The sequence below is a fragment of the Carcharodon carcharias genome, chromosome 19 (assembly GCF_017639515.1).
Source record: "Carcharodon carcharias isolate sCarCar2 chromosome 19, sCarCar2.pri, whole genome shotgun sequence".
NCBI lineage: Eukaryota > Metazoa > Chordata > Chondrichthyes > Lamniformes > Lamnidae > Carcharodon > Carcharodon carcharias.
The window spans coordinates 34447502-34463621 of NC_054485.1; the positions used below are offsets into that span (position 1 = coordinate 34447502).

The 16120-nt window shown below is 42.7% G+C and overlaps 1 protein-coding gene across 2 annotated transcripts in view; it reads right to left on the reverse strand.

The window, feature by feature from the left end:
- Positions 1–16120, reverse strand: part of LOC121291420 (bone morphogenetic protein 7-like) — an 80088-nt gene that overhangs the window by 22098 nt on the left and 41870 nt on the right. For both annotated transcript variants that reach the window (XM_041212575.1, XM_041212574.1), the window contains exons 2-3: positions 11665–11857; positions 3399–3547 (exon numbers count right to left, since the gene is read on the reverse strand). In XM_041212575.1, coding sequence (XP_041068509.1) covers positions 3399–3547; positions 11665–11857 — 342 coding nt within the window. The remainder of the gene's footprint in view (positions 1–3398; positions 3548–11664; positions 11858–16120) is intronic.

Genomic DNA, 16120 nt, shown 5'->3' on the forward strand with positions numbered 1-16120 from the left:
ATGGATATTGGTGGACAGTCTATCACCAGAGATTGAGACAGAGAGGTCAAGGAAGGGAAGGGAAGTGTCAGAGATGGACCACGTGAAAATGATGGAGGGGTGGAGATTGGAAGCAAAATTAATAAATTTTTCCAAGTCCCGACGAGAGCATGAAGCAGCACCAAAGTAATCATCGATGTACCGGAGAAAGAGTTGTGGAAGGGGGCCGGAGTAGGACTGCAACAAGGAATGTTCCACATACCCCATAAAGAGACAGGCATAGCTGGGGCCCATGCGGGTACCCATAGCCACACCTTTTATTTGGAGGAAGTGAGAGGAGTTGAAGGAGAAATTGTTCAGCGTGAGAACAAGTTCAGCCAGACGGAGGAGAGTAGTGGTGGATGGGGATTGTTCGGGCCTCTGTTCGAGGAAGAAGCTAAGGGCCCTCAGACCATCCTGGTGGGGGATGGAGGTGTAGAGGGATTGGACGTCCATGGTGAAGAGGAAGCGGTAGGGGCCAGGGAACTGGAAATTGTTGATGTGACGTAAGGTGTCAGAGGAATCACGGATGTAGGTGGGAAGGGACTGGACAAGGGGAGAGAGAAGGGAGTCAAGATAACGAGAAATGAGTTCTGTGGGGCAGGAGCAAGCTGAGACGATCGGTCTACCGGGGCAGTTCTGTTTGTGGAACTATACCCCCTGACCTTCCCCTCTCCGATGCTGAACGTTCAGTGCTCAGCAAAGGACTTAGTTTCATACCCTTACGCCCTCACCTCAATGAATTTCGGGCTCGGCATGATACTGAACTCTTCTTCCGCCGTCTTCGTCTCCGGGCTCACTTCTTTGGGCAGGAGTCCTCTCCCAGTTCAACGGATCCTTTTACCCATCTTCAATATTCTCCCTCCACCTGGACCCCTCCCTCTGGATTCTTACCTTCTCTCGATCTTTTCATTGAGAACTGTCGGCGCGACATTAGTCGTCTCAATTTCTCTGCTCCTCTCACCCATTCTAACCTGCCTCTCTCTGAACTTACTGCACTCCATTCTCTCAGGTCCAACCCTGACATTGTCATCAAACCCGCTGACAAGGGTGGTGCTGTTGTTGTCTGGCGCACTGACCTCTACCACGCGGAGGCTGAGCGTCAACTCGCAGACACTTCCTCCTACCTCTCCCTGGACCATGACCCCACCACTGAACATCAAGCCACTGTTTCCAGGACTGTCACTGACCTCATCTCCTCTGGGGATCTCCCTCCCACAGCTTCCAACCTGATAGTTGCCCAACCTCGGACGGCCCGCTTCTATCTCCTACCCAAAATCCACAAACAGAACTGCCCCGGTAGACCGATCGTCTCAGCTTGCTCCTGCCCCACAGAACTCATTTCTCGTTATCTTGACTCCCTTCTCTCTCCCCTTGTCCAGTCCCTTCCCACCTACATCCGTGATTCCTCTGACACCTTACGTCACATCAACAATTTCCAGTTCCCTGGCCCCTACCGCTTCCTCTTCACCATGGACGTCCAATCCCTCTACACCTCCATCCCCCACCAGGATGGTCTGAGGGCCCTTAGCTTCTTCCTCGAACAGAGGCCCGAACAATCCCCATCCACCACTACTCTCCTCCGTCTGGCTGAACTTGTTCTCACGCTGAACAATTTCTCCTTCAACTCCTCTCACTTCCTCCAAATAAAAGGTGTGGCTATGGGTACCCGCATGGGCCCCAGCTATGCCTGTCTCTTTATGGGGTATGTGGAACATTCCTTGTTGCAGTCCTACTCCGGCCCCCTTCCACAACTCTTTCTCCGGTACATCGATGATTACTTTGGTGCTGCTTCATGCTCTCGTCAGGACTTGGAAAAATTTATTAATTTTGCTTCCAATCTCCACCCCTCCATCATTTTCACGTGGTCCATCTCTGACACTTCCCTTCCCTTCCTTGACCTCTCTGTCTCAATCTCTGGTGATAGACTGTCCACCAATATCCATTACAAACCCACCGACACCCACAGCTATCTCGACTACAGCTCCTCACACCCCACTTCCTGTAAGGACTCCATCCCATTCTCTCAGTTCCTTCGCCTCCGTCGCATCTGTTCCGATGATGCTACATTCAAAAACAGTTCCTCTGACATGTCCTCCTTCTTCCTTAACCGAGGTTTTCCACCCACGGTCGTTGACAGGGCCCTCAACCGTGTCCGGCCCATCTCCCGCGCATCCGCCCTCACTCCTTCTCCTCCCTCCCAGAAACATGATAGGGTCCCTCTTGTCCTCACTTATCACCCCACCAGCCTCCGCATTCAAAGGATCATCCTCCGCCATTTCCGCCAACTCCAGCATGATGCCACTACCAAACACATCTTCCCTTCACCCCCCTTATCGGCATTCCGTAGGGATCGCTCCCTCCGGGACACCCTGGTCCACTCCTCCATCACCCCCTACTCCTCAACCCCCTCCTATGGCACAACCCCTTGCCCACGCAAAAGATGCAACACCTGCCCCTTCACTTCCTCTCTCCTCACCGTCCAAGGACCCAAACACTCCTTTCAAGTGAAGCAGCATTTCACTTGCATTTCCCCCAACTTAGTCTACTGCATTCGTTGCTCCCAATGTGGTCTCCTCTACATTGGAGAGACCAAACGTAAACTGGGCGACCGCTTTGCAGAACACCTGCGGTCTGTCCGCAAGAATGACCCAAACCTCCCTGTCGCTTGCCATTTTAACACTCCACCCTGCTCTCTTGCCCACATGTCTGTCCTTGGCTTGCTGCATTGTTCCAGTGAAGCCCAACGCAAACTGGAGGAACAACACCTCATCTTCCGACTAGGGACTTTACAGCCTTCCGGACTGAATATTGAATTCAACAACTTTAGGTCGTGAGTCCCCTCCCCCATCCCCACCCCCTTTCTGTTTCCCCCTTCTTTTTTTTCCCAATAAATTATAAAGATTTTCCTTTTCCCACCTATTTCCATTATATAAAATAAAAAAAAACCCACTAGAGCTATACCTTGAGTGCCCTACCATCCATTCTTAATTAGCACATTCGTTTAGATAATATCACCAACTTTAACTTTAACACCTATGTGTTCTATTGTACTATTGTTGTTGACATCTTTTGATGATCTGCTTCTATCACTGCTTGTTTGTCGCTACAACCACACCAACCCCCTCCACCTCTCTGTCTCTCTATCTCTCCGCCCCCCACACACACACCTTAAACCAGCTTATATTTCAGCTCTTTCCTGGACTCGAACTCAAGTTCTGTCGAAGGGTCATGAGGACTCGAAACGTCAACTCTTTTCTTCTCCGCCGATGCTGCCAGACCTGCTGAGTTTTTCCAGGTAATTCTGTTTTTGTAGTGTGTGTTAGTGATAGGTGACTTGGATCCTGGAACATACAGGATGTAACAGTTAAATGCAATACCTTCCTCAGTCTCCACACAAAGACGCAGGCCCAGATTATAATGAGGATTCATTAGCCAATCATTACTTGTTGCTGTGATGTCAAACTCCAGCCACCCTTCTTCTGTGGGCCACACTTCTTGATTGTCCAATAGGAGGAGCTCTGGTTCTCTGCAAGTGAAAGAAAATGAATCAAATTAATTTGAGCCAGACATGTAGGGACATAAGTAATACCCTGATCTGTGACCTCATAAACAACAACAATTTATACTATTCTAATATCTTTAATGTAATAAAACATCCTCAGTTGCTTCACATGAACGTTATACAAGATATGACACTGAGTCACATAAGGGGATAGAAGGTCAGATGACCAAAAGCTATAGGTTTCAACAAGTCTCTTAAAGGAGGAGAGCAAAGTAGGAAGTTGGGGAGGTTTAGGGGGTGCATTCCAGAGCTAAGGTCCTAGGTATAAAATATGATCTCTTCCAGTTTTCTGAGAAAGTGTTCCTGAGAATAATGTAGGTTGTTTTATTCAATTTACTGTTTATTTCACAAATAAAGCATGTTACAGACAGAAAATGAAAACTTTCACTTTGAAGTTTTGAACTGTTCAGTTTTATATTTTACATGCTTATACCATCTGTACTTTTACTTAGGTTTATCTCAAAATTGAAAGCAAATAATTATTATGAATAGTGGAAATTCTGGTAAACTTGTACCATTATTGATGTTTGGAAGGGGGTCCGAAATAAAATACACCACCTGAAGCATAATTAATTAAACAGAGACTTATAACAACATTACGCAGAAAAAAGGCAAGTTAATTCATCCTGTTAGGATTTAGGTTGCATAACATTTTTTGGCCTTCCCTCATTCTCTAAACAGATGGGCAGTAAAGGTGGAGAGCTGTGATACCGCTGTGAGATTATAGGGTGGATTTTGCCAGGGCCCCACACTAATGATAGGGCTACAATGGCAGCCAATACATTCAAATGTGCTCAGCCGCTGTAAGGCTTGTCTGTATCCTTGTCTGTCCGTATGTATTTACTTATTTTCCAGGAAGCAAAAAATCCCACTGTTTTCTGAGGAAATCCCTGACTGACATCTTTCTCACTTTGTTAGGGATCCACACTCCTCTACAACTACCCAACCATAGTAACGCTCTTCCATTAGCCAAACCTCAGACTCTCTCTGAGCAATCCAACAGGAGACTTTCTAATTTTGTAACTCTTATAAATTGCACCAGCCATAAATACATTTAAATTAAAACAATGTTTCATTTTACAACTGTGAGGGACTTTTTTTTGAAAAATTTGAATTGCATTGGATCTTGGACATTCTTCCTCCTGAGGTATTTTTAAAAAGTTTGCAATATTAATTTGGGGCTGTGAGTATGCCATTCTTCAAGAAACCATGGGTCAACATAGATGTCCAGCGAGGAGTATCTGGGAAGGGAAGAGATGCTTTGTATATCTAAGTTAACAAAGAACTGCTGTTGCCAGGCTAAAGACTCAAGGTGATTGGTTAAAAACATCTGGCCTAAGAGAAGTATTCATTGAACATTTTGGTCTTTAAAAAACTCTGTCAGTGAATGTGTGTGGGTGCCTTAGAAGCAGGCTGCAAGAAAAAGACTCTCCCTTTCCCACCTTAAACACCTAAAGGTGTTAAACCTTCCTTAGAAACGTATCAGGATAACTCGTCTGTTTTTTTAAAAGTCGGTGAAGTTGTGATTAATAAGAGTCACCGAGGACAGTTTCACTAAAATATCCATCTGAAGGAACTTCCAGACCTATTGTGACCAGGGTTCTGTTAGATCAACAGTGTTGAGATTGCTTTGAATTTTATCCTTTTAAAAGAAATTTCCCCATACGCCAGCCTCTGCAGGGGACTGTGTTTGTTTTATCCTGTTTTGTGTTTGTGAGTGAGTGTATGGGTTTGAATATCTGTGTTTTTAAAAAGGGGAAAATTGTTACACTTCTAAACTACAACTTGCATGTTAACCAGTTTATCTACTTGTTTTTAAAAAAAAGTTTGTTTTATAATAAATCAATTATTTCTTTGTGTTTACTGAAAGAAGTCTGGTATTTTTATGCTGGGAATAACAGTGTCAAAGTAAGCAATTGGCCAGTTTTGTGGGTGAATAAAACATTTAAGCTATTGTTATGACCTGTGGAGAAGTGGGGCTAGAATTAACTGTGCATTCCTTCTGTCATGATCTGTAACATGACCCTCTGAGATATCTCTGCTCCTCTAATTCTGGCTTCTTGAGCATCCCAGATTTTAATTGCTCCACCATAGGTGGCCATGCTTTCAGTTGCCTGGGGGAACTAGAGAAAGAATTAGAGAGAGAAATACCAGAGGTAGCTGGGGAGGGAGTTGGAGAGAGCAGGAGCATAGTTAACTGAACGAGGTAGGATAAAGAAAAGTAATGAATAAATTTGGAAGGGCAAGGACTTTGAATTGAACTCACTTGAACAAACCAAAACACTTTGGAACTACCAATAAATGAGAGGAGCTCATGGACATTTTTGTCACCAAGATTGAAACCATCTGTTTAGCTGCCTCTGCTGCTTCCGTCCCTTCCCTAGCCCACAAAGCCAAGCTTCCCCTAATGGTCCCCCAGGCCTAGCCCTGAACTAGCTTCCTTCCCTAATTTTTCTCCTAACTCACTTCATGCCCACTTAGAGCTCATCTTATCCACAAGATCCAACTCCTTCTCTCTTGAATCTATTCCTGCCAAACTGCTGACCACCGAACTTCCCTTCCTGACCCCCAGGTTAGGTTATATTGTTAATGGTTCCTTCTCCTCGGGCACAGTCCTCTATCCCTTCAAATCTGCTCTCATTACCTCCTCCTCAAAATAGCGTCACTGTCATCACTGCCCTTATAAACTATTGCCCCATCTCCAACATTCACATCCTCTCCAAAACCCTTGAACCAAAGCCCTGGTCACGTCCCAGGTTTGTATCCATCTTTCCCTCAACACCATGTTCAAGCACTTCCAATCCGCAGCTCCTGCAACAGCATTGAAACAGCCCTTAGCAATGGTAAACTCTCTCTCCTCAGCCTTCTTGACCTTTCCACAACCTTTCATATGATTGACTATATAATTAGGCTCCATCACCCAGCTTGGTGGAACTAACCTCACCTGCTTCCATTCTTATCTATCCATTTGTAGCCAGATAATCACCTGAAATGTCTTCTCTTTCAGCTCTTGTACCATTAACTCTGGGTTCCCCCAAAATCCTTGGCTTCCTCCTATTTCTTATCTACATACTGCCCTTCAGCACCATCATTTGAAAACATAGGTTCAATATGTATGCTGACGACACCCAGTTCTGTGACACCACCACCTCCCTTGACCTTTCTGTCTTGATTTGTCACGCTGCTTATCCAATAAGAAGTTTTCTCCAACTAAATATTGGGATAATCGGGGTCATTGCCTTCAGTCGAACTCACTTTTCAAGCCATTGGTTCCATGACACACTCTGGCAACTGTCTAAAGCTGAAGCAGGCTGTTTGCAACTTTGAAGTTTGATTTGAAACTGGAATGATCTTCAGACTACCTATCCAATCCATCACTAAGACTGCCTAGTTGCATATCCCCTGTCGCCACCGTGGCCTCAGCTTCTGTGCTGCTGAAACCATCATCCCATGCCTTTGTTAGCTCTGGACTTGACTATTTCAATGATCTCCTTGCTGGCCTCCCATTTTCCACCCTCTGTAAACTTGTACTCATGCAAAATTCTGCTGCCCATATCCTAACTCACGCTAAGACCTGCTTGCTGACTTACATTGGCTCCCAGTCTGGCACTGCCTCAATTTTAAAATTCTCATCTTTTCTTTCAAATGCCTCCATGGATTACCCTTTCCCTATCATTATAATTTCCTCCAGCATCCCACAACCATCCAAAATTTCTGCGTTCCTTTGATCCTGGCCTCTTGCGCATCTCTGATTTTAATCGCTCTACCATTGGCAAACATGCCTTCAGCTGCCATGGCCCTCAGATCTGGAACTCCTTCTCTAAATCTCTCTGCCTTTCTATGTCTCTTTCATGTTTAAAGACCCCTCTTAAAATCTACCTCTTCACCTGTTCTAGTATCTCCTTATCTAGCTAAATGTCAAACTTTGTTTGGTAGCACTCCTGTGCAGTGTGTTGCGATGTTTTACTATGTTCAAGCCATTATATAAATGCAGGTAGTTGTTATTGGAGTAACAAATGGAAGTTGAGCACCAAATTAGGGTGCATGTGGTAGCCATTAGGGAAAAAATTAAAAGGCAACCCAATCGACCCTTGAAAACTAAAGAAATGTATGGAAATATAGAGTCACCATTATGCTTTTGTGAGGGTTTTCTTGAATATTCTATTATGTTTTCAAAGCAATATTCAGTCTTGAATATTACTTGATCAAATCCTTTTGAGAAGGAGCACTGAAGAACCATGTGGGTAGGATAATGGATTCTGATTGCTGTTATTTACAGAGTTCCAGGTTCAAGTACTGATATGAGGAAGTAACAGAATGTGCTGAGTGTGGCACCTCAGATTAAAGCATGCACTATCACACTGCATAGATTGGCAAATGAATGGAATCTCTCATATAGTTAACACAAGCTGTCAACTAAAGACTGAGATGAAATCAGCAGTTTTCCAGAGACACATTCAGTTACTATCTCAAGCTGAAGCTTTTCTGACCTATAGTACGTGCAGCTATGCAGGTTCAGGGTGATCTTGTTAACATTGGAGAGTGTGTTTCATAAACCGTACTTAGCAGCCACCAGAACCAGATGCTTACCATGTATTTCTAATTTTCTATGCTTTTATTTTTGAAAAATGAGCTATGTTCACATCACTAATGCTGCTGACCAACGTTTTCCTCCCAGTTGTTTTGGGGGTGGGGTGGAGTTGAAGGGAGACCAAGTTTCTCCTTCTTACCTTGACTTTTGATATTAAAATTCACATTTGTGAGCTAAAATATTTTGTCAAAAAAGGGAAGAACTGTTTCCCCCATGCACTCCACAGCACCCAAAACAGCTGCCCAGACCCCAGTTGTCATAATTTTGTCAAGTTTCTCCCAAGTAGCAATCTCAACCTATAGTTCTCCTGAATCTCTCCTTCATTTCCACTCTGCCTATGCTTCATCCTCAAACCTCCTCCATCAAACCCCTGCTCAGTAATTGACAATTCATTACTGCCAGCCATTTCCTCCCGACTATTTTTAAACTTGCTGCATTTTTACATACAACACATTTCATTGTAATAAACTTCAGGCTTACAGTTTTCAGTTGTTCTTTCTTGATTAACCCCTTGAGTAGTATAGCAATGTTTTGACGTGAACTAAAAATTCAACAAGGTTGCCTTTTTCTTTTCTTGACTAATGTAAAAAGCAGTACGCTATAATTCAAATACTTTAATGTTCAAACCCTATTGGAACAATTGGGACAGATGTGCTCTCATCTGAACTCTTATCATTTTAAAACCAGAACTCCAAAAGCCTAGGGATAATACTCATAGATTCAACACAGAACCATAGAGACATATAATTTTATTTTAAAGTGTATTATAATTTATTAAATACTGAAATAAAAGGAGTTCAGTTGCTGGAAAATACTCAAAAGAGGGATCATTCCAACAAATAAAGATAAGTTGCCACTTGATGTTAGTGTGAAGCTTCATTCCTCTGGGAGTATGCATCGGGAAATGAGGTGCAGGCAGCCCTGATCTCCTGTTGATGGCAAACCAGAGCCAGAACCAATTTCTCCATGTACAGCCCCAGTGGGCAAGGCTTTCTTCAGGAAGGCACAAGTGGACTTTTTTTTCTGGAGCTCCAGGTTGCATGACTGCAGAGTGTCGCTTCATGACTCAAACAGGCTTGAACCTCAGTTTTGATTAATATTTGGACTTCAGATTCCCCAGATGACAAATTTGATTGAGTTACTGGCATAGGGTTTGGGGGTGGCGGAGGAGGGGGGAAATGAGCAAACATTTGCTGACACAGAATCCCTCACCACACCACACTATTCAAATGCTGGTAGGAGTGGTGTGGGAAACAACTAACCATAGAACAGCTGATTTCATCCATTGTCACAGCTTGTGGGAAGTCATATTGTGTGTGGGAGTCCAGCTTGAAAATGGAAATCAAAAAAGAAATATCAAATAAATGTTGATTTTTCTATGCTTTGCTTCTGGTCATATTTGAGTTCACATCATCCATAAGCTCTCTACTCTTACAAATACTCCTCTGTGCAGCTGGCATGACCCCTATTAGTGCTACTGGGGTAAGTTTATCCCTCCCTTTTGAGATGGACACTGCCAAACTACACGATGAATTGGGCTGCAACCTGGACAAAAAAAACAGCCTGAAAACTCATCCAGGCGTTAGATAGCCCTGGGACTTGAACTCTTGACTGTCTGCCTGTCAGACCAGCTCTCAGCACGAATGACTAGACTGCCTCACTTAAAGTCCTTTGATCCCATGATTTTATCTCTGCTGCTTGCTCTACCCAGGAAATGCGATTTTCAATAAACGTTTTGTTGGGTCTCATGAGGGGAGGTAACAACTTACTGATTAACAGTTCTAAAAAGAAACAAAAATGCAAATAACAGCTCTGATGAAGAGTCCCACCCAAAATGTTAATCAGGCTTTTTCTTCCAGATGCTTACCATGTATTTCTAGCTTTCTATGCTTTTATTTTTGAAAAATGAGCTATGTTCATATCACTTAAAAGTCAGCATACTGCTGACCAATATTTTCCTCCCAGTTGTTTTGCTAAATATGTTCAGTTTTGACCTTTAGTATCATCTTTGCTGACCTCTGGAACCAACTGCTAAGACATGCATAATACGGGACGAGGTTGACATCCTTCACTTTGACTCCTTGCTTATGAATAAGCATCTTTTTTTCTGCTTACCATCTAGACCCAATGACTCATGTCCTGCCACACCAATTTAACCAATAGGCCATCTAAGTGAGCAACAGCTATTTAAAAATATTGTCTTGGGAACATGGGGCCTACTTCAGTGGTAAGAGCAAAATGTTATTTTATAAAACTTACTCACTGAAGGATACTCTGAAATGGGACAGCCTAATGGCTTAGCTTGTATGTGCAATGGGTTCTGGATCAGAAAAGTCCCAGGTTCAATCCCCAGTGTGTTCTGACTTAGCTGATCCCAGCCAGGGCCGAAATCAGGTGATACAGTCAACTTCACTAACACTGGGTCTAGAGAAATATTGGCTACGGTTCCTATTCCTCATTGGGTTTGGGAGTGTGTGTGTCTGAATATTGAATTCATCAACTTCAGATCTTGAACTCCCTCCTCCATCCCCACCCCCTTTCCGTTTCTTCCCCCTTCCTTTTGTTTTTTCCAATAATTTATATAGATTTTTCTTTTCCCACCTATTTCCATTATTTTTAAATCTTGTATGCCCTGCTAGTCTTTCCACCCCACCCCCACTAGAGCTGTACCTTGAGTGCCCTGCCATCCATTCTTAATTAGCACATTCGTTTAGATAATATCACCACCTTCAACACTTCTTTGTACCTTTGTCTGTGACATCTTTTGATTATCTGCTCCTATCACTGCTTGCTTGTCACTACAACCACACCCCCCCACCCCACTTCTCTCCCTCCAAACACCACCCACCCCTCCCCCCACCTTAAACCAGCTTATATTTCACCCCTCTTCTAATTATCAATCAGTTCTGTTGAAGGGTCATGAGGATTCGAAACGCCAACTCTTTTCTTCTCTGCCGATGCTGCCAGACATGCTGAGTTTTTCCAGATAATTCTGTTTTTGTTTTGGGTTTCCAGCATCCGCAGTTTTTTGTATTTATCTGTGTGTATGGATGTTAGATGAGGTCAAGATCAGACTCAACTGTGCTGCTCCTGTTGGTTGAACAGCCCACTCATGCTGAGGAAAATCATGGAATTTGTGTGATAGTGTAACTTAGCCAATGGTAAATTGTTAATGTGTTTTACACCTCTTTGGATTTTTATTTCCATTTCCAGGAAAGATGTAAAATGGACTGGTGATTATCTCTTGAGTTACACTAAGTTACTCTTGGCTATTATCTAGATTTGCACATGAATAGTGGGAGTATCTGTAGAATGTATCTCAGCAGCAGCCAATGCCTTCAGGGAGCTGCAGGCAAAACTCCTTGGTAAAGAATTTTGTGAAAGCATTATCAGGTAATGCAGCATTTTCTAGTTGTGGGGAGGAGGGCACAATCTCAGTTATAAACCACAGGTTATATGACTGCATGAACACTATATAATATGCACTAACCTGTCCTGGAGCACCTGCAACACTTGGTAAATTGTGATATGAAGGGTCATGTTTCCATGGAAATTTTCATTTGCTCCTTTGTAGATCCTAAACTCTGCTGCAGTTACAATTTCACCTCGAGGAATCTGAGTTAAATCGAACTTAAATTCTTTCCAATGTGCTTTATGGTGAAAAACATCTTCATTGTGTTCCACTGTCAAAATAACAGCAAAAAGAGTCATTGATTAAAAGTGTACAGTTCCCAATCATCTACTAATGCTACTGCATAATTGGACGCTAGATGTAATGGGAGAGTCTCCAGTTGAGATCTAACTCCTGCTGAAACCTGAAACTCTACACATGGAGAACTGTGGATGTAAATCTGTGTCCTACACCAGTGTGAAATTCCACTGGAGCTTCATCTTATGTTTAATTGTATATTCCTACAAGTGAGAGAGAGAATCCTAATCTTTGGTGCAGAAATGCCTTTGCTAGCCACACAGTGTTAACTCTTAATTTGCTGAATAAATTTGAACTTCATACAAGTGACACAACAAATCGACTGAAGTGTTTTGAAATGTTACACAAACAATGGATTTTAAAGGGAAATGAGACAGCCTAATGGCCACTTCCTTGGCACAACTTTTCCTTTTAAGTGCGTTCTCCCATTAAGAGCTTTTAATTTGGAAAATAACTGTTGAATGCCAGTTCGTCAGTGATTTATTGCAGTGCCACTCCTGATACATAAATCAAGTTTTCAGTGGCTTTTTGACTCCTGTGAGTCACTGCATATAGTAAAAGTTCACTGACTGTAGATTGGCAGGAGAAGTGAGAAGGTCGGTAATAGAAGATTAAAACTCTTTAATAGTTCCACATTTCTGTGCTTTGACAATCATTTTATACAATGCAGAATAACAGTATCCTCACCTTGCATTGATTTAATTTTCTTCATAGAGAGCAAAGGGAGTGGTTTCACAAACCAGAACGAAACCCAGAGACATATTTATAGGAATGTTCAGCTTTTAAAAATAAACTCTTAAAGAGAAGGAATTAATTAGAAGGCAAAAAACAGGGTGTGTTTCAGAAATAAAAAGGTTACTGAAGATTTTATGTTTTCCAAAACCACGTGCCCCATTCTGAAACTGTTGGACATTTTAAACTCCAAAGCCAAGATGGTGTGTCGGGCAGAGGCAGGAATTCTCCAACCAGAAAGATTTTTTAAAACTTTCTTTGCTGTGACTGTTCTTGTTTCTGCTTCCTGTAGATAGACATGCGATAAAGTTTTCACTAGGTTCCATTTACCAGGCTAGTGGAAAAGATTGAGGAATTTCAAGCATAAGCTATGTCCAGTGCAAATCGAGTTGCCATGATCATTTATGCTGGTTTAAAAAACATTGCGTGGGAAGCCTGTCCTGCCCACAAAACTAGCAATACCCCTATCGAATTCATCAGCATGGCACATTTCTGCCAGTTGCACCTGTGTGCTTTGAAAAGGTTCTTAACAATTAAGCTTTTTTGGTGTAAGGGCACTTGTTGGCACCTTTTAAAATATGCAAATATTAAAAATTTTAATTCAAGAAACTGACCAGTGTAGATCAATGAAACTAGCAAGTGGTTTTATATTTCTTTTTAAAAGAGTCAGATGTTTAAAATTAGGTTACAGGTGATGAACTAGCCAGTCTTATTAAAAATGCATGTTTTTTGTGATAAACTCAATTTTCAGTCATCTTAATAAAATGGCACCAGGTTACGACTATTAAATATGTCAAAGAATATTTTTTAATGCAATGGGTGAAAATAAACAATGACATTGTAAAACACTGCCTGATTCATGCAGCTTGAGGGAAGATTTTATGATTGGGGTTATGCAAGTGTATTTGAATAGAAACTTGAATCATGGCCCAGATTTTCGACCCCGTGTCAGGTTCATGGAGTCGGGAGATTTACCCGCTCGGCAAACCTGACCTTTAAAAATGTCCACCCACAGGTTGGATTTTTGGTCAGGGGGTGCGGGGCGATCTGAAACAGGAGTCAGGGTCAGTGACCTGGAACCAATATGCAGGCTGCCGGGTGCAGAGGCGGACTGGATGCAAGGCCTGCCTCTGTGCTCTGGCACTGTGGTTAAATAAATAAAAAATAATAATAAAACAAAAAACATTCCTCCAGCCCTCTCACATCATACTCCCCCACACACTCACTAAGCCCCATCCATGGCAACTTTTGCCAACCCAATTCCCCCCACCCACCACCCTTTGCCCTTACCATCTCCATGCCAACTCATCTAGTGTCCCTGCACAGTTTCTTGACAGGTAAGACAGATCCTTGACAGTTCCTTGATGGCTGGACCATTCCTTGACATTTGGACAGCTCTTATACACATCCTTGATAGCTGGACAGTTCCTTGAGAGCTGCACAGTCTCTTGTCAGCTTTTATAGTCCTTGACAGCTGGACATTTCCTTGACAGCTGAACAGTTTCTTGACAGCTCCAATGATTTTGAGTGTAAAAAAATGCATAATCATCTTCATTTTTAACAATCCCAAAGGGTGCCTTACTCCTCCTGGTTATTCAAATGCATCCACCAAGTTCAGATGTCCTCTTACCTGTTCTAATCTGCACACTCCAGATTCCACACTCCTGTTCTTCCAAAGTCTCACTTTGATCGAGGCGGCTGGTGATTTAAATGGCCAGCTGCTTCCGCGAATAGTGCCCGTGTGAATCCTGGCCCAACTCTAGTCTGGCCCCTGCGAAGATGGGAAATGCCAGGTTCGGGGGCAGGACTTAGAATTTCCAGCTATTTCAGTGATTTTCTCCATGATGGAGAGCCTCTCTGTCATGTCAAAATTCTAGGCCCATAACTTCACTTCAGAAAACCAGCATACATATGAGCTCAATTTTCACCTGTATTGCCAACTACATCCAAAACAGAAACTCTTTCCTAGATATCTCTTCACATTTTAAAGCATGTATGTGCAAACATGCATACACCTACAATACCAAGAGAGAAATAAGTGCAACCTGACATTTTATGTGGGTATGTTAACTAGTTTGGACCTAACATTGCAAACATTTAATTTTTGGTAATATATGTGGGTTTTGTTACATTTGAACCCTATTCTTCAAAGCTAACTTCTTTGACATTGAGAATGAATTCTGTAGATCTTTGAAAATTTAGATAGAAATAGATTCATACCAACCTATGTATGAGCATAACAAAAACAAAAATTGCTGGAAAAACTCAGCAGGTCTGACAGCATCTGTAGAGAGAAACTCAGAGTTAACCTTGCGAGTCCGTATGACTCTTCTTCAGAGAACTCAGACCTGCTGAGTTTTTCCAGCAATTTTTGTTTTTGTTTCAGATTTCCAGCATCCACAGTATTTTGCTCTTATCTATGTATGAGCATATATCCACTCATGCACACTCTACCTTCAGCTCCCAGACATTAGAAAAGAAATGGTTCTGGGATGTCACAATATCACCTAGCTAATAAGTCTAAACTAGTGGGATTGAAATTGAATTTAACAAATTTGGTATCCTGGATTATTTACAGTGGACTGCACATTCAGGCCTTTTCTTTTACTTTTTGACCTGCTGCAGTGTTTAGCCAGGAATTCTGAGGGTTAGATCATGGTGGTAATGTCCAACCAGGTCCAATGTTTGGGTAGCAGAGCAAGGCAGGGGGCTGGGAAGTACAGCAGGGAAGTGGAGTACATTTGGAAAGTGCTGGAAATGGAGCTGACAAGGGGCAGGTAACACTTGCGACACCTAAGTACCAGGTAACGACAATAATATGCCCAGCCTTCTCCCCTTGATCTTCAATTGCATTGCTATTACCAAGTCACTAGTGACCCTAAGCTTAATTGTACCACCCATATCAACAACATGGCTACAGGAATAGAATAGAGTCTGGGTACAGTGAAGGGTGGCTCACCCCCTGACTCCTCAAAGCCTGTTCGCCATGTACCAGACTCAAGTCATGATTGTGATAGAATACTCACATTCATCTTGATGAACACAACAAGAAATTCGATGCTATCCAGAACAGAGTGGTTCACTTACTTCTGCCACTGGACAAAATATCTACTCTTTTGCAACTGGCACAGTTTGGCTGCAGTACACACAATCTATGGGATGCATTGCAGCCACTCACCAATGTGACTTATATAGCACCTTCTTCCCCTTACCATCAAGTAGGGGAGAAAGCAACAATGGTGTGGGAACACCATCATCATGTTCCCCTCCAAGACACACCAACTTGAGTTGGATATATATTTCTGTTCCTCTGAATCTTTTGTGATCAATATCCTAATTAACACATTGTGGGATCACCATCACCCCAAGGACTACAATGATTCAAGGAGGAGGTCCTCAAGGAAAACAAGCATTGGTAGTAAATGTGGCCTTGCCAGCCTCACCCAAACCCCTAGAACAGATAAAAATAAGTGGGAAAAAGCCTTGACAATGAGAACAGTACCAA